This window comes from Sceloporus undulatus, chromosome 2 (assembly GCF_019175285.1).
Source record: "Sceloporus undulatus isolate JIND9_A2432 ecotype Alabama chromosome 2, SceUnd_v1.1, whole genome shotgun sequence".
NCBI lineage: Eukaryota > Metazoa > Chordata > Lepidosauria > Squamata > Phrynosomatidae > Sceloporus > Sceloporus undulatus.
In genome coordinates, this window is record NC_056523.1 from 36170672 (window position 1) to 36189698 (window position 19027).

The 19027-nt window shown below is 36.7% G+C and overlaps 1 protein-coding gene across 18 annotated transcripts in view; it reads right to left on the reverse strand.

Moving 5' to 3' along the window:
* Positions 1 to 1861: 1861 nt before the first annotated feature.
* FOXP1 (forkhead box P1) overlaps positions 1862 to 19027 on the reverse strand; it is a 705387-nt gene continuing 688221 nt past the window's right edge. For all 18 annotated transcript variants that reach the window (XM_042452066.1, XM_042452083.1, XM_042452065.1 and 15 more), the window contains 2 exons: positions 14584 to 14750; positions 1862 to 2812 (listed from right to left, as the gene is read on the reverse strand). In XM_042452066.1, the coding sequence (XP_042308000.1) occupies positions 2668 to 2812; positions 14584 to 14750 (312 nt within the window). In that variant the 3' untranslated portion in view covers positions 1862 to 2667. The remainder of the gene's footprint in view (positions 2813 to 14583; positions 14751 to 19027) is intronic.

Below are 19027 nucleotides of genomic sequence, written 5' to 3' on the forward strand. Positions count from 1 at the left end.
CTTCTGAAAGAAGGTGCCTACAGCACCTGGTCTTTATTGGCAGTCTCCCGTCTAAGCACTAACCAGAGCTGACCCTGCTTGGCTTCCAAGATCAGCTGGGATCTTGTGCCTTTAGGGCTTTTAAGGTTAATATCACTGTCAACCAAAAGAACGAAAACCAAAGAAACACCAAAACCTTGAGTCCAGTGTAGTGAATGGCAAGTCTCCCATTGATTTGAATGGTACCAATATTTATAAGAGGATATGAGTGTTCTTCTGTTTGAAAGATGTTGACCAAAGATACACAGAAGGGATAATCCCAACAGAACAACAATCACAATCATTCTAAAAACATGTGCACAGATAAACTCAGTTGTTTTTTTAAAAAGAAAAATTGCCCTGTTATTAGCTTTTAACAAAAAGTGAATAGATTTATATGGCCAAACAGAAGCATAAAAACATTTTTGTGGCACTATTATATGGTTCAGTTTTAAGTTGTGAGAGCTCTTCTATATATTATGTAACTGCCTCTTTGCAGAATACTCTAGTTTTTCTGCAAAACAGACTATCCTCATACTTTCTCAAGAGGAAATGCTGCCCTTATTTGCTCCCTTCACTTAGTACTGTTCCCTAGCTTTACCCTTAAAAAAAGCTCTCTCTTTACAGAAGTACATTTTGGTCACTGTAAAGAAACACAAAATTAAAACAACAACAACTTTGGTTCAGCCATCTACTTGGTCTTCTAAATTATACTCTAATAAAGGAGCAGTTTTACTTCTCAGGTTAGCTGTAGCCCATATCATGACATTTGCTTCTAAATTCTTACACCTCCTTTGATCAACAATAAGAGGATATTTGGCTTCATAAGATAAAGCATATAACAGAGAACATAATTTACCTTTGTGTAATATCTTTGGTAATTTTAGGAGGGAGGGTACAAAGCAGAATATAAATTAAGATCAGAAAGGCTTTTGAAATTAAAAAGCTATAGTCCGACATAAATAAGTGGGTTACAGAGAAGTGGTTGAAGAATGACAGTGTTTAGATGTCCAGTGATAAAGGGGTACCGACATTTTAACAGTAGTTATCTGCCCACATTTGCTGTGAAGAACATTGCAGTTTGCAACAGTGCTAACTCACCCACAGGTTTCAGGTTGTTAGCTTTTGATATGGGTTGATGCAATATGGTGTAATGATCTTAACATTAGTAACAGAGTTTGCCCAGTTAAAATTATTAACATGAGCCTTACTGATTATGCAACAGGTGGAATCATGCACCTATATTCTATTCAAATTGATAGATGAATTCTATTCAATCAATCCTCAGACTTTTTGAACCTGGAAAAATCCAAAAATAATTCCTGTCTGCAAAATATGAACAAAAACAACAGATGGGTAGATATTTCAGAACCATTTAAAGAACCAAAAATACTTGCTAAGAAGCAAAGAAAAATATAAACTTTGTAGGGTCATGTGTGTGTGTATGTATGTATGTGTGTTTGTGCGCATGCCGTTAAATTGTGTGTTTCTAAATAAGCATGTTTGCAACAAAAAGAAACAAACAAGACCCCAGAGAAACAAACCTCTGAACCATGATGACAACAATATATACTGCTCTGTGGAATGAATTTTGAACACCATTCTATACTCTTTCTATGCTGGTTTGCTTTTCATTCTCACCCTTGCAGTACTGCCTTTTCCTTTTCTGTTGAAAGATAACTTTGCACAGGTTACAGCAGCATTTGAGAACCTTTTCCTGTGGAGTGGGGGGAAGGGGACATATAGCCCACAATGGAATGTTTTTCCAAAGCTAAAGAAAATATGATGGCATCTGAAGGAAACTGGAATGAATGGCAGAAAAAGAACTACAAACAATGCAAAGGACATTCATCTTTGTATAATAAACACACCTATTAACATTCATCACAAAAGTACAGAAAAACATTAAGCCTCAAAAGGCCTTGGCCAGTTGAGGCCTGAGGTCAGAACTTAAAATGGCATTGGAGAAGTGGGGAGCGGGGGAATCAAAGCTATACACTAAAAAAAAAATAATTGGGAGAATGCTCTTTTAATCCCTCTTCAGTATGCACACACACCTACACCCACACATGCACGCATACGCACATACACATCAGGACTTCCCCATCCCAACAGGAATCAAAAGAAAAAAAGAAGAAAGTAAAGGCAGTGATAATCAACATGCGATACTGTGCAAATATGTTGTCCATTGGAACTCTTAAAATCTGGGGAACAGCTTGATCTGCAATTTATGTGTACATGCTCAGCTTGATGTCTTCAGTGTCCCAAACTGGAAGAATTGCAGTCCAAAGTCTGCTGCCAAAGTGTGTATAAATGAATTGGTTGAACAAATTTACAACACTGATGTTGACCGTGAGAAGGAATCCCAAGTACCAAACAAGTCCATCCAATGCACAAGAGTACAAATTCCTTTGTTTTGTTTTTTTTCAACAAAAAGTAGAAAAATCAAAAATACTCCCAAATGGGATACTTGTGATGGCACTAAGAGTTAACATATTTTGTAGCTGTCAACATGGACTGAGTGTATCCTCCAGACTGTACAACAACGGGGAGAGATTTCACAGCTAATTTTGAAGTATATGGTGTTGTTGTTTTTTTGAAACTCCATCCCCGTGAGCTTCATTTGCAGAAACACAACTACAGACATATTCATTCAATGTCCTCATTTACATTTTCATCTTCATAATCTCTGTCGTGATCAAACTCTGGACTGTGATTGGCTGTTGTCACTAATGATAGTGGGCCTTCATTTTCATCTGGATCTAGCGGTTCTTCTTTGACATGCACAGGGTGCCTGTAAAGAGACAAAAGAAAAAGGTTTTGGTGAGTGAACCAAATTAACTTGGTTTATTTGCTTTTTTACTGCTTGAATAAGAAAGAATTGTAAACAATTCAAAACATTCTTAAACAAACAAACAAATAAATAAAAGAACCCATCACTGAATAAAAACAGCTATCGGAAACAGCTATCTACCAGGAGAACTAGAGTTAGTTCTGTTTTCAAAAGATGCTTGAGGTTGTAAAAAATACATCTCCCCCCAACCAAATGGCAAAGATGCTGGCACAAATGCTATCATAAAAAAGGAGAAAAAATTCCAAGGCACGTGAAAATCTCCTTTCCATTGTTGTTGTGAAGTACAGTACTGACCCTCCCCCCATTCTGTCACAAATACAAGTCACATTGTGGTTATTAACTTGGCTGCAAAAGGAAAATGGGAGAAAATCCCCAATGTGCCTGAGAACATTGAGTTTCAGCAGGGAAGAAAAAGCCTTGCCTATGGTTGTGTTTCATGGGAGTCAGAGAAAATTCTCTCAAGTGACACATTAGCTTGATTAATACAATCTTCAGATAAATAAATGAAATAAGCATCTGCAAAGCAAAACAGTGGTTTATCAGCCCACTGAGCTTCTGGAGGCTGGGCTAATCATCGGTTACTGTGTGTTCTGCTTTTCTAGTTAACATGCAGAACCTGTGAGGCAAGTCTCCAGAGGACGACCCCAAGTGAGGTTCTATCATTAATCAACTTCAAGCAAACACAGCAAAGAGACACCATGATACATGCTTTAAACTCCAAATTAATGCATATTTTTACAAACTGTCAATAAGGGAAGAAAAGCCCTGCCAGGAAACACAAACGGAGAGGAAAAGGCTCGCTCAACACAACAATATGATAAGAAAGCAGAGTCCTAATGAGAATACAGTAATAACACTGTCAGCTGTAAACAAGGCAGAACATGATCCTCAGCTCGTGGTGGGCACTAAGGATGCACCAAAGAGATGAGATCTGCCAAATTTCTCATTATAGAATAGCATGTGAATAACCCATGGGGGAACAAGGGTTGATTATACAAAACAGGCATGATAACAATTGAAAATGTTGTCCGTAAATCATATTCACAACAAACCCATTTACAAATACAAATTACCTTCCCCTTTCTCATTCTTGGATAGCTTTTGATATGTAAAATACCCCTGCATGGAAGTAGTATTTTGTTAAGAGACTTTAGGAAAGGAAGACTGATTTTATTGGCAGTATCCTGTAAACACTAACCCACCAAGGAAAATCTTTGTAAATAATTGATGTTTAAGGTAATCCCTTGAAATAAAGTAATAATGAGTTCAAGACAGAGTTTTCAAACTGAAATTTAAGCATACAACACTGAACGCTATAGTCAGCAAAATCTAGAAAGAAACAATCATAAGGACAAGTATTCTTTGTATAATTTTTCACTTCCAACTGGGTTAAAACAGTTACACACTCTGTGTGGATGGGAATGATATAGTCTTCACCTAGCTCTTTTGTGGACTAGGAGAAAAACAACATATGGAAGTCAAAAATACACTTCTGTCTGCTACCATATTAATGAACTCCAGCAGCCTGATATGTAACCAACACCTTGCACTGTGAGAAGGAATTGGGTCAATGCATGTGCCAAAGAGAAGCAAGCCACATGATAGTATAGCTGGCTGAATGTGGGCATTTCAGATCTCCAAACTCATGTTTGCTAATACTGGTGATGGCTTGAAAGTCTCCAGATGCAGCAAGTGTACTTCAACCCAGAGTTGAGAATACCTTAAATCAGGATTTAAAGGAGAACATTTATAAGATGACGTATAGGTGTCACCTTTCCCCACAAAGAATCTCTCTGGTGTATAAAAATAGTAATGCAGAATGTTGGAAATGCTTAAAAGCAACAGGGACCTATTACCATATGTGGTGGACGTGCACAGCTGCAAAACAATATTGGCTGAACGTACATGACATAATAACTAAGGAATTAAATATTCAAATACCACTCCTCCCTGAAACCTGTTTACTAGGAATGATTGGAAATAATCTGGAAAAACAATATGGGAAATTACTCTTCTATCTCCTTACATGTGCTAGAATTGTTTATGCAAGTATTTGGAAATCCAACCATATTCCATCTATGGAAAAATGGCTGATGAAGGATTATGAAATGGCAGAGATGGACAGAATGACTTGCTGGATGAAGGAGAAAAATGAAGAATCTATGAAGAAAGAATGGGAACCGTTTTACAAATTGATAAAAAGAAAATGGAAAAATGTTGTAATAACATGATGTAATGATGTAACAATGTAGGAATACTAAAGTCATAAGCAATTTGAAACAGGATGATGAATTAGAATTGTTTAGTAACTATCTTGAAATAGTGAACGTAAGGAAAGATACATGACAAGTCTCTTTAAAGGAAAGCAAGGATGATAGGGATAATCGGAACAAATGTACATATCTTAGAAAGTAAACAATAATCTGATGAAGCAGGAATTAAGGATATGGAAGATTTACTCATTCAATTTATAAAATTAGGTAAACGAATGTTTAGAAGCAACTATAAAAGGAAAAAAAAACATTAGTCAGATAACTGATTGGGAAAACATTTTATTTTGTGAAGGAGATATTAAAAATATCATTTAAGATAAAACAAGGAAAAAGCAAACATATTGTATAGAGACCTTTGCCTTTGGAAGTGCAATTTATGTTGAATGTAATTTTAATAATGTCATATGTCTATGTTTATGTAACTGTTGATGTTATATATAGTGCTGGTTTGATTGTCTCTCATATGTTTGTTAAATTTTTTTTGAAAAATTATAATTTTTTAAAAAAAGAGAATACCTTTTACATTCCCCTCACTTCCAATTTAGGCTCTTGAATTGTACATAGAGTAATATAAGAAGGCACCTGCTTCAATTTACAACTTATCCTTTGTATGATCACCCAGGAGAAATAACCCTTTCACTGAAACATTTACTTAATGTAAGGACACCTTGGAAACATGATTTAATAATAATAATAATAATAATAATAATAATAATAATAATAATAATAATAATAATAATAATTATTTCTATACCGCCCGGTGGCAAAGCCAATCTGGGCGGTGAACAACATAAACATTTACAGAATAAAATATACATAAAAATTTATACTCCCTTCCCCCCCTTAAAAAATTATTAAACACTTAAATGTATTAAAATGGGACTATAACAATGTATAATACATCATAATAAACAGTTGTTTCCAACACATTGCAGTAAAATAAACAGTAAACACATGAGTTAAAGTAAGACAATTAATGTGCTTTACAGGGATTGAAAAATCTTCTAGTCTACTGAAGTTTTTTTTGTTATTCACTGTCTCTTTTTATGATCCTGGAAGTCTTTGAGGAAGATCTGAGACTGGTTTAGCTGCACCTGTGTCTTTTGCCAATAATTTTTACTCACATACAGCAAGGTTTCCTGGTGAAGCTTTTTCTATTTATATATGAATTGGAGGGATAAATTTGTGATGTAAACGTTAATGACAAAATGCCAACAACAGGTATTAAATAGCATGTGTGAGTATGTTCATGAGGTTCTCAAATATATCCTTGAAAACAGACTTGTACATTCTGTGGTTACTTCACTAAGCTTCTTGTCTATCAGGGCAAGTCATGAATGCAGGCATTGAAACATTTATTAATTATTCATTTATTTGATTTATATCCCATCTTTCTCCCAATATGGGACACAAAACAGCTATCTAAGTCAAACATTCATGACTGGTTTGTGTATTTGCACACTAAGAATGACTGGGTAAAAATCTATTGCAAACAACTGTTGTTGTTGTTCTGTGCCTCCAAGTCATTTTTAATTTATGGCAACCCTAAGGGGTTTTCTTGGCAAGATCAGTCTCTTCCTAATCTGCTCTGAAAACTCCACCATGTGCTATAATTTACATGGGTGCAGGAAGATTTTTCATTGTTGTCATGTGTCTAATCTGTTTATCATGCATTTTGAAAAAGTTACTAGAAAAGGTGGTGGGAATGAAATACATTTGCACTAAAAGTAACATCAGAGACACTCTATATGAGTAAACTGGAACAAAGTATTTATTTTGTAAGGATTATATTCTGCTTATCCACCAAAAAGGAGCCAGTGTGATGGTGTTTTGAAAGCAGGAGAAATCAATGCATGATAAAATGTTCTGGGTTCAGACAAAACTTTTGCAGCAAGCTTTTTATCTCTTTTACAGTTCAAGCTGTTGGGCATATTTTTTTCTACATTTTTTTTAAAAAAGGAAATGTAACAATTAGGTTATACATTTTTAGGGACAGAAAGGAAACATCAGGCCTGCAGTGTTGAATCCCATATAAGTATTTCACAGAGTAGACCCAATGAAGTCAATTAATTTCCATAGGTATTCTAAAGCAACTCTCACACTCCTGCTGGGAGTTTGAGAACCACTGATCTAAGAGGTTTTACTCCCTAGTCTCCCTAATCCTCCTCCACTCTCAAAAAGTTACTTCTTTATATTTATATCTGAATATGTTCCCAATGTTTTTTATAGTTCCTCCCTTTGGGGAAAATTAACTTGGAGAGCTGCAGACACTGCCCACTGTTTTGATAGGGTCCTGCCATTCTTCCCCTTTCCAACTGTTATGTGAATCCCCAGTTCCTTCCATTAAAACAGATGGCAGGGAAGGAAAATGGAGTTGTGTGTTACTTGAGTAAACTCTGTGGAAAATCATTGCTTCCCTAACATAGCCTTGAAAACATGACCATTCTCTTTGGGATTATTTTTTTCATTCTCTTTGGGGTTATTTAGGCATGAAAAAATAAACAGACACTGGATTATTCAAGGCCCTCTGGCAGTCCAAATCTGCTCAGAACTGAAGGAAGCTTCTTTCCTATCTTCCATTTTGTAGTCTGCAGATATGTGAAGACTTTTTCCTCTTAATAATTTGCCTGTGTTGTTTAATTTTGTTGAGTGGTATTATCTTGAGTTTTTATCCTTCCAAGTCCCTTTATAAACTGTGGATTTTAAAAAATGTTTTTATAACATGTTTTATCTTTTTACAATTTGTATATTATCTTTTTATATACATTATTTTTTAATATTTTGGGTCCTTTTTAACAAATAAATCAGTTTTTTATCCAACTCCTTTTCCCCAGGGGAAATGCAGTGTGTACATCTCTCTCTCAAATATATATATACACACAGTCAAATACACACATGTACCTATAGCAAACAAAAGTTAATACATTAACCAAACATTTCAGCTTCTGCCTTCATCAGTTCCTGAAAGCAAAAATAAGTTTCATACACCCAAAACAAAAACAAACTACTTCTTTTTGTTTTCAGCAACTGAAGAAGGCAGAACATTTTGCTCATTTATGAAGTTTTGCTTTTTAAATCACTCTAATGAGTATATATATTTTTAGTGATTAACCACATCATTCTGAGATTCAGAACAAACTTATCAGAAATGGTGTTTTTTAAATCACCTCTCACAGTTTTATACACTGATTGGAATTCCTCTATAAAAAATACTTTGCAAATCCTATTAAAACTGAACCAGTCACCAAAGGTGAACACTAGAACTAAAAAGAAAATTTTGCTTTTCCTTCCTTACTATGAGATAGTCCCTCCATTCCTGTTAGCTTACAATGCCTCCTGCTTCTGAAGGGGTTAACTATAAATAACCTCCCTGAGTGAAACTTTCCCTTCTTTTCACATCTGAGTAATTCTTTCGTATGTCCACTCTGGGAAGAGAAGAGTTTTTAATAAAGCTGACTGTTGTTTAATGCCACTGTGTTTTAGTGGTGCACACAGCATGGAACCATTTGCTTTGTGACTACCTTTGGAGCATGTCAGGATGAAAGTGTTATGTCCCCAAGCTGTAATTATGTGACTACTTTCTAATGTTTCAAAAGAGTGGAAGAGAAGAAGGAAAAGAGGGAAGCAGGGAGCATTTCAGGGTGTCATAAAACGCAATGAAGAAATGGCAGTAAGATTTTTGCCAGAGTGTTATACTTACTTAGCTGTTACATTAACAAGGCTCCCTAAAGTTTGTGATAAAGTTTAAAGGCATGATCTTTTCCAATATATTAGAACTGTTAAAAACAGTTTCTGTATGGAAGAGAAGTATAGTTAAGCAAATGAAAAAATACTGTTGTAAAAGGTACTCAATTATAATGTGAAAGCCTAGAGAACTGTCTATGATATAACAGCCTGCACTGAGTGCTTGCATTTCAATGCACTAGCCAACTCTCCTATCACAGATGAATAGAATCCTGCCATGTTCCCAATGCATCGTTTCATGTAAAGGCTCAGGAATTTCTATTAGTGGCTTACTGAATTTTTAAAGGAAAGGAAAATGCTCCCACAAATATCAACACAACTGGGGTATCAAGAATATTTCAGAGAACATTAAAAACTGTTATTATCAGTCAAAAACATAACTGCATGTGTTGTTGTTTTTAAAGCGAGACAAAGAATCCAGAAGCATTTTTGCTTTTTATAACAGTTTCTCTATAAATTATTGTTAGTAGATGAGTGGGTGAGCATATAATCATCTCATTATGTATCTAATGTAAAAAGTAACTGAGCTGACCATGCTTAGTCCATTATACATAATGCATACCAGGTTCTGCATCAAGGTGAGGTACAGACTATAATACATGAGGGATAGACAGCCAGTGCTGTGATACCAAACTCCTTCTCTGAAGCCTGTTTTTGCAGTATCACTCACTGCTTATTTTTGCATAGTGATTTCCAAAGTAGGTGGTACACCCCCCTAACAGTGGTGGAAGGACATGGGGGCGGTGATGAAGAAAGGGGGCAGTAGGGGGTGGTGAGGGGAAAAAAGGAGGTGGTAGGAGGCCTTTCAGTCAAAGTACTGGAGTGCAGGAAAGACAAGGGAAACCAGTGGGCTTTAGGTGGGGATGAGAATTACATTAAACTTCTTTTCAGGGTCCCCAGAAAACCACCACAGATGCTCGCTTACCATTCTGTGTGGTGGGGTCTCCTGCCCTTTTCCTGCCCATGTAAGTTCACTACCTTACTGGCACCTTTCACTAGAAGTGGCTATTGGGAAACATATGCAAGCTTGGGCACAGGGCATCACTTCTGTGGCTCAAAGCGGCACCATTTTGGGACAGACTGGAGCAGAGTCAGAGCACTTGGTGGCGGAGGAGAAGTGGAGGCCAAAAAGAGCTTTCAAATTTAGGACCCTTCTTAAGCTTTGTGAGCTTTTCTGGGACCTGGTTAGCAGGTTCGAGTTGTGCTGCTGCTCCTGCCTTCTTTCATCAGACAGGCTGAGAGAAGAGGTAAGAAAAGAAACAATTTTTTGTGGGAGAGCGTTCACTTAAAATTGTGTGGAGAAGACATGTCTCTCGAAAAGGAGTACTGTGCTCGATTCTTAGAAATAATCTTTTGTCTTGGAATGGCTCTTATAGTTAAAATCTCTCCCTTTCCCAGTCCACAAAAGTTTCCAGTCCAGAGCATGTGGCCTCTGTAAACCCCCTACACACACACCAGCTGTGGCTTTCTTGCCCTGATGAAGGATTGAGAGTCCCTCTTCTCTAGGGAGTAGCTTCTCCCTTGCACCGGATTACTCTGAGAGCAGCAACTGAGCAGTTGCCTGAGCAGCAACCAAGAGGCCTCTTGTCTGCCCTGGCCTTTGCTGCAAGGCTGGCACAAGCAAGAAGCTTCTTGGTCGCTGCTTGGTTCCTGCTCCCAAGATGACTGGGTGCAAAGGTAACAGCAACCAAGATTGGTTATTTTTAATGTGAAGTAGAAAAAGAAAAGGTTTTCCCTTGACAAGATTGTCTAGTTGTGTCCAATTGTAGGGGGCAGTGCTAATCTTTGTTACTAAGCTGAGGGAGGAAGTATTGTCAGAGACGATTTTGTGGTCATGTGGCCAATATGACTACATGGAGAATAGTAGACCTAATATCAAAAAATATGTGAGGGGGTGCTAGGGTTGCCATCCAAAAGGAAAGGGGGCAGTATACCAAAAAAAGTTTGGGGACCACTGCTTTAGCCTTATTTAGCCTACACCATTTGTGTAATGACTTCATCTAGTTTGTTTATGAAGAACATCAAGAGGTTTATGGAATTTTCTTGTGAAACTGGCAGGGTTATATGAAAATTAGAGCAGACATGACTGCTGTGTAGAGGAATAAAAACATATCAGATTGGGGTGAGAATCTCCAAACCCCTAACTGGACCTTGGAGTGTTTTTCCTCCCATGTTTTAATCCAAAATGAACCCTTGTGCTTTCTAACTGGCATGGGGGGGGGGGGGTATTCCACTGCTTATAACATCCCAGGCTCAAGACATAGAAGTGACTAGAAGCCACTTCCAGTTCTGAAAAAAACCTCCATGCATTAAGGGGTTCTAAAATAGCTCAGGAACACCATCCTTTATGTTCCCTAGATGATTCACAGACACTACTACCATTTTGGAGACAAATACAAAATTGCTAAAATTTTCAATCCATACAGAAGACTTCAAAAAACAGCCTTGGGAACTGCATATGACCTGATTTTTAATTTTTGAAAGCCATCACAAACAGAATGGCTGGAATTCTGTAGGAGTCTTATGCTTTTGTAAGCTATGACATTCATGGGGTCACCGTAAGTCAGCAGGCAACTTGAAAGCACACACCATACAAAGTTCCCTGGTGTAAGATTTCAGCTGGTGTTTTCAACTTGTCATTTGAACAATTAATTAGGAGAGATGATTTGAAAGTGAGTAGTTGCCCTATATCTGAAATTTGTTTTCTGCAACAAAAAACTTAAAATATTCCCAAGTGTTAATGATCAATGTTTTCTCTGCAAAGTGTCTGATTTTGTTAAGATGTCCTTTTTCACAAAGGGTAAGAATGTTTACGAGTATTTTTAACATTCCTATTTACATTCAGGTTCATCCAAACAAAACTCTGTAGTGCATGAATGAGTAACCTCTTTGTTATTCTAAGTGATCATGCATACAGGTATTTAAGACTGAGGCCAGCAGTGAGCACACAAGTGCACCATGTTCTTTAACTGCAGAATTCCAATGCAGCGTGTCTTTGAACTGAGATTAACTTGGCTCTCATCCACTGCCAGAGAAGAAGCTAACGCTCTAGCACTTTTCCTTTCTCTTCTTCTTTTTCTTCCATTTTGTATTGTGTCTTTTAGACTGGGAACCTGAAAGCAGCAACTGTCTTATCTTTCAAAGTACCTAAATGGCTTACAAAGTGTTAGATGTTTTAAAAGAGTTTAACAACTAAAACAACTTTCAAAAACATGTTTTAAAATGTAAACTTTTAAATTCTTATTACAGAAAACAGGAACTTGAATACATGCTTCCAAAAATATTTTAAAGAGTTTTCCAACACCACGTAAGACCTAGAGCCCTGCCCTACAGTGCCTCTTATTCTGATGCAGTCTAGTAATGGAAACGTTGTTGACTGCAGATATCAAAATGTGTCAACTCTTTCAAGTTATTCATTGGCTGCCACATTTTGCTCCCCTAACTCATCCTTTTCCACTGTTCTAATTTTAAATTTTTTAAAAACACACACACACAAACCATTATTTCACCAAAGAGTTTTAATTAAATAACTTCTACATATGAGTATGAAAGCTAGACAGTAAAGAAAGCGAATGGGAAGAAAATCAAGTCAATTGAGATGTGATGCTGGAGGAAAGGGCTACAGATATTGTGGCCTGCTAGAAAGACAAATTAATGGGTCCTAGAGAAAATCAAGCCTGAACTCTCCCTAGAAGCCATAATGAGTAAACTGAGACTGTCATGTTTTGTCTGATCCACTAGAAAAGACAGAAATGCTTAGGAAGGTAGAAGACAATAGGAAAAGAGGATGACTGCATTTCAGATGAACAGAGTCAGCCAAGGAAGTCATGGCCATGAACCTGTAAGACCTGAGAAGGTCAGTTGATAACAGGGTGACTTGGAGTCTCTCATTCATAGGGTTGCCATAACTCAAAGTCGACTTGATAGCAATTAACAACAACGGGAAAAAAAAATAATCAAGTCCTAACAACCAAGTCTAGTATTAGAAATCACTGAGCCCTTAATGCTGTCAAAGAGAAAGCAAAAGTATTTGTGCCAAAATTGCCTGAAGAAGAATCCATGTAATGTCATTCTGCTTTGGGAATGCTAATTAATACTGCGCAAACAATCCTTCTAAAAGCTAAACACATTCAAATGTTTTGAAGTAAATGGTAAAAGACAATGTTCAAATTAATTATTAATTAAAAATGAATGTTGCCATCTTTAAAGATTTTTTTCAAAGCGTAATGTGCACTGATTTAAAATGCTGAAATATCAAAGTAGTAAGAGCCTTAGATTTCTTTTCTCCTCTACCCCCTGCCCAACACATTATGCAGGTGGGAAACTTTTTAAAAACCATTAAATGCTAATTACCTTCACAACTAATTATTAGGGTGGCATTAGGTTAATGTTTTCCTACCTTTTGATTTAGACCTACTTTTGTCAATGCCTTATTCATATTACTTTGAAGTAGAAGGGCTACAAATTAATTCCTTTAACCATTTTATTAATTGGCTTTATGATCTTTTGGCAAGAGGACTAATAATTTTTCCGTCACAGTTTAAGGTACAGGTTGCTATAGTCACTCATTGTCCATCTCAAAAGTGAACAAAATAGCTTTTATTGCACAGCCAGCTAACCAATAGAGTCATATGAGAAGATCCCCCATTCCCATTCTGCCTCTCCATGAAGTAAAGAGCAGATTCAGTAAACAGAAATGTAAGTCTTCCCTAAATTTGCGTTCAAAATAAACAATGAGCAATTGTAGCTTTTTTTCTTGCCATCATGAGGTTTTTGAAAATTGTGAAGTTTTCTAAGACTATTCACAGTTTCAGCCATATTCTGCATCAAATTCACACATGATGGTAAAATAGTTAAGTTTTTAATCAGTTTTATCTGTGAGCAGCCTTGGGTCTCACTCTGGAAGAAAGATAGCTTATGAATGAAATACATAAACAAGAAAACAAACAAACAGATATTTTCTCCACAGCATTTTTTTGGTGCAGAAAGGAAACAAAGTTCTGTGCAGAAATATTTTCTGTGTAGTATATGCTGCAGTTTGAGATATATTCGGTGCAAAATTCACTATATTCTTGTGCAGAAACCAGCATTTTCTGCACAGAAGGCAACCCTTTTTTTGAAGAGAAAATAACTGCAGAAGATGCTGTTTTTTACACAATAAGACCATATGCTACTTATTATTTTGCATCTGATTGGTATTCGACTGGAACATGACCAGAAGTTTAAATGTCTTCCACACAGGAGATAAATGGAATGATGGCATCATGAGCTCTTCCATGGTTTGACTCCAGCATCTTGTACTCAGAACAGAAATGTGCAGAACAGTTTACATTTTCATCTGCTAATAGTCATTGACATATCTTTCCATATTGATTGAATGGGTGGAAGGAACAACAAACTGAAAAGCAAAGACCTCCTTTGAAAGAAATGTTTTTGAGTAATACTATTTGTGCAGCTGTGTGGTCTTGAAGTGAACAGAATGGTAAATAAGCAAACAAGTGTATAGTTAGGTGGCTTTGTCAAACTGGATTCACTTGATTATTGCTACTTTACTGTGTAAACCTATGGTAATTCCTTTCCTCCAATTTAACACACGTTTTCTGAAGCCTCAGAGTTTCAGCTTAGCTGCAGGGGTTTGAGGACGGAGCGAGAGACAGGAACAAAATGTAAATAGCAGCATTCCTCTATACTTACATTGCTTGCATAGGGGAACGTCCTGGACTGCTGTCACTCCCATTACTGTTCGCATGCTCCATTGCACCATTAAGTTCTTCCCGCATAGCATTGGCTAAACTGCCCAGAGTAGGGTTTCCCATGGAAGCAGTAGTGTACAGAGGTATACTGTTCTCAGCCAATGAAGCCTGTCAAATGAAAGAATAAGACATGAGAATCCACAGCGAAACATGCTGATACATGTGCTACAGGCCAGTTCCAAGGTATACTGCACTACGTTCTCATTTACACAGCTAGATAGAAAACTTAAATAAAATCATAAGGCACCAGTTACACTAGCTAAGTTTTCTATGTAAAGACAACTTCCTTTTCACCACCAAACATAATCTACACAAAGAACAATTCATACGATCACTTAGGTAAATGTTACACTAAATCGTTAATTGGGTTTGCATATTTATCTCTTTTCTTTAAACAACAGCATGAGTTGATGGTGATCAGATCCTTTGCCTTGAACTATGGTCGGGATGAAAGCATGTGCTCTGTCTTTGAGTTATTATGAAAAGTTGATTTATTGTCTTTTAAGGATCAGAAGTTTTGAAGTTTCATTTTCAACAACTAAGTATTGTCTATCATGCTTTACCATATGTCAAGATATATTTTTGGGTGTTCTTTTGGTTGTGTTTTTTTAGCCAAGTTCCCTCCATTCAGATACATCTGGCATTGAAATACATTAGTGTTCCCCTTTTATGGCATACTATGAAGCTTTTCACATGTAGACACATATCATTTTTCCTGTGCTATAATCCCCTGTGACTGCAGTCTGGGTATAGTGCATGAAAGTGTGCAGAGTTAACAGCTTGGAATCATTATCAATATGTGGGATGGTACAAGAAGGCCCTTGAATTAAGAGAAAGAACTGTTCTAGAAGATGATTCTGTTCTGTTGTATGTCTTTCATAAAAACAGGATTCTATGGTCAGAACAAAATATTTTAGGTAACATTCTGATAACATACTTTTCCATATTCATATGCTCTATAGTGACATCTGCTTTGACAAAGTCTTTATTCAGTCTGATGGGGCACTAGACTTCTCAAGGAATTCCAAGGAAACAAACAGTACACATATGACTTGTAGCACCTTTCCATTATTGCTACTTTGTTCTTATATTGCTCATCAAATGTAAACTCAAAATTTCTAGTCTAGAAGGTTGCTGTTGAGTGGTAAAGAAGTATATATTAACATAAAAAAGACAAATTATAATTAGATATTTACTTTTCACATGATTTTTACATAGAAAATGATGTCTAAGTGGATGTTCTTTACCGAAAAGGAAAGCAGTAATAAATCACTTTCTTGCAATTGCTTTTCATATAGTACATTTATAAAAACGGGGTCTTTAAAATGCTCCTTTTATTCATTCTCATGCCAATCTATATTTTCATTTAACAAATTTGAGAACCTAAGTCTCAAAGCAAGTGACTACCTATTGACTTCCAAAAAAGCCCTACATGTTATTCTCAAGAACAGTCTCCTCAGATATAACTGAAGAGTAGTGTGTACCTACAGGACATCTTGTCATAAATAAACATAAGTTCTTGAACCTTTCTATCTATCAGTCTTGGTGGTGTGTGTTGAGAGAAAGCAAGAATGTGCTGCAGTTCTAACTATGGCGTGAGTGCACAAAAACTCAAGAAAAATGATGAAAAGAAGGTTGACTTATTTGTGTTCATTAGCTTTTTGTGAGACATACAGCTAATGAGTAAAAGAGGTGCAACAATAATAATAATATACGCTTTTAAAGGATTTAAAATGACGCTGAGCTTGATGATGTTGATGGAGGAGTTGTATGATTTGGCAATATTACAGACGCATTCGTGTCTGGAGTACTTGGGCTGCCACATTCTCTGTGCCATTTTGAATGATAAGAGATGCATTTGGACAACAATATGCACATTGCTTAGCAGCTGAAGGATGGGAAACTGAGGTCCTCCTGCAACAGAGATCTCAGCAATTTGACAGAGTACAAAAATTATGTCTTTTGGAAAGATTCAAACAAGTGTTTTTTCTCAGCCTCTGCTCTGTGCCTTAGGAACAAAACTATCAAGGAAGAAATGACAGAAGAGAAGGACATGAATATTTAAATCCTGGTCCTTCTCAAAATGGGCTCCATACAGCAGTACTATAACACATATCCAACAATGCAGATATATGCTGCAAAATTCTTGCAGATGAAAACATTTTTTTAATAAGTTGCTTTGGTATCTTTGTTGCTTTCATGTTGCTGAATATAGAGATGATTTACTTTTTGCAGTGCAACCTATTGATAGAGATTTGATTCAGCCCTCACTGAGGGTGGGGGTTGAATAACCATATCCTGCCTTTATACTCTATCTAGCTGCCCTCCCTGAAGCATTGTCCCTATCTCTATCCAGTGCAATCAAAAACTACTCTAACGAAGAGGATTATATTAATCTTTTTTTTATTATTCAAGATGCAGAAAAATAATTTTGATGAAGTGGAGAACATAAGACTCGTGCTTCCTGCAGTTTGTGAAATAATGAGTCACGCACTTCCCACCACAGAGATAACTTGTAATTGCAATAAAGTAATTTATTTAGGAAGAGACAGAACAGGAAAAGCACCTGCTATTTTTTCCTCTTCTAAAACCACAGGTGGGCAAATGGACAAATTCTATAGAGAAGGAGCTAGATAGATAGCAACAGGGGATCTTCCTATGGCAGCATTCTGAGATGTTGATCAGTAATGTTAATCTAGAAATTCTAATGCTTTAAAAATAGAATTTTAAAAACCCTCTAAAGTTGTGATCCCATGACACTTCCAGCATACTGGCAATTTTTTTCTTGAGTTTTACTTTCACAACTTTCTCCAAACACTCCAACTACTGTCAAAATGTCAAGCTAGAAGTGCAGTTTGGAGATTTGGTAAAAGAACTACTGAAAGAGAACCTGCATATCAAAAGCACTACTGCTGCTTACATTACTCTTTAGCATGAATCTGAGTCACACGACTGAGACCTGTAGAGGGAACTACCTTTGGGCAGAAATGACCAGTAGTGTTCTACAGACTTGGGAGATTACTATCTGCAATATGACTTTGGAACTCAGAGAGAACCATAAGAGTACAACCACTTCAACATTATGACAGCGTTAGCTAAAACGTTGTCAGCAAATGAGCAATTTAAACAGAATACTGATAACACAGAGTTAAGTAAAGGAGACTGTGGGAGATCTTCATTCATCCTCATTGCTTCACTTTGGCCTGTTACAGACTGCTAAAATAAAGCTGCTTCAGGTCTCTTTGGAGGTATGCTATTTAAATGATGCATGCATCCTAAGAATCCGGAAGCTGCACCAAAGCTGCACTCCAGTGCTTAGGAATGGAGTGTGGCATTGGCACGACCTCCGGACTCTTAGGACCCATGCATCATTTAAATAGCATACCTCCAAAGAGACCTGAAGCAGCTTTATTTTGGCAGTCTGTAACAGGCCTTTATGTTTCCTCATGTGGAGCTGGGAATTTGCAGTACGAAGACAGTAAAGAGAGATATAATACTTCTGGAAAACTAGTTTGGAAGACAACCATCTCACCTATAGGGTAGGTGTAAGACAAAAGTGAGGATATCTGACTGAGCAGAGAGGGATCTCTTGTTTGATTTGAATGTCAGAGAGTATCAAAATGGCTGATGATGTCTACCAAGCGACAGTTGCTACATACAGTGGGCCCTTGGTATCCACTGTGGTTTGGTTCCAGGCCCCTCTGTTGATACCCAACTCCATGGATGCTCAAGTCCCATTAAATACAATAGTATAGTAAAATAGTAACTCTTTTATAAATTGTCAAAATAAGGGTTTGCTTTTTGGAATTTATATATTTTTAATATTTTCAAACTGTAGATGGTTGATATTTTTATGGGTTATTTGGACTATGTGGCTGTGTTCTGGAAGAATTTATTCCTGATCTTTCATCTGCATCTGTGGCTGGCATCTTCAGAGAATGTACATGGTTGTATTTGTGGATAAAAATTTGTGGATAGGAGGGACCAACTGTACTGTAAAACTCTACCAACCAAGTGCACCAATCAGACTTAATCAGTATTTGCAGTGGCATTTCAAACTGTAATGTCAAAACCATAGTAAGAGGAAAAGGTGGCCTCACTAGTCGGTATATATTGTGCATTCTATTGATATATCTAGTTTTAAATCATCAAAGGTTTCTTGATTGTTTTGCCCTGCAGAGAAATCATGTTTTTTAAACTTTTAATTGTTAAAGAAAAATGACGTCTGGCTCAAAGCCACACATTTTTAATCAAGATTGTTCTTTTCTAGATCTGTGAGGACAGCCAGCTGAAGTTAACAATGAAAGGAGGCTGCATATGGTCATAAACACTTAGTTAATAATGGTTCATTATCACACAAGACTGGTCCCTGTCTCAAATAAAGC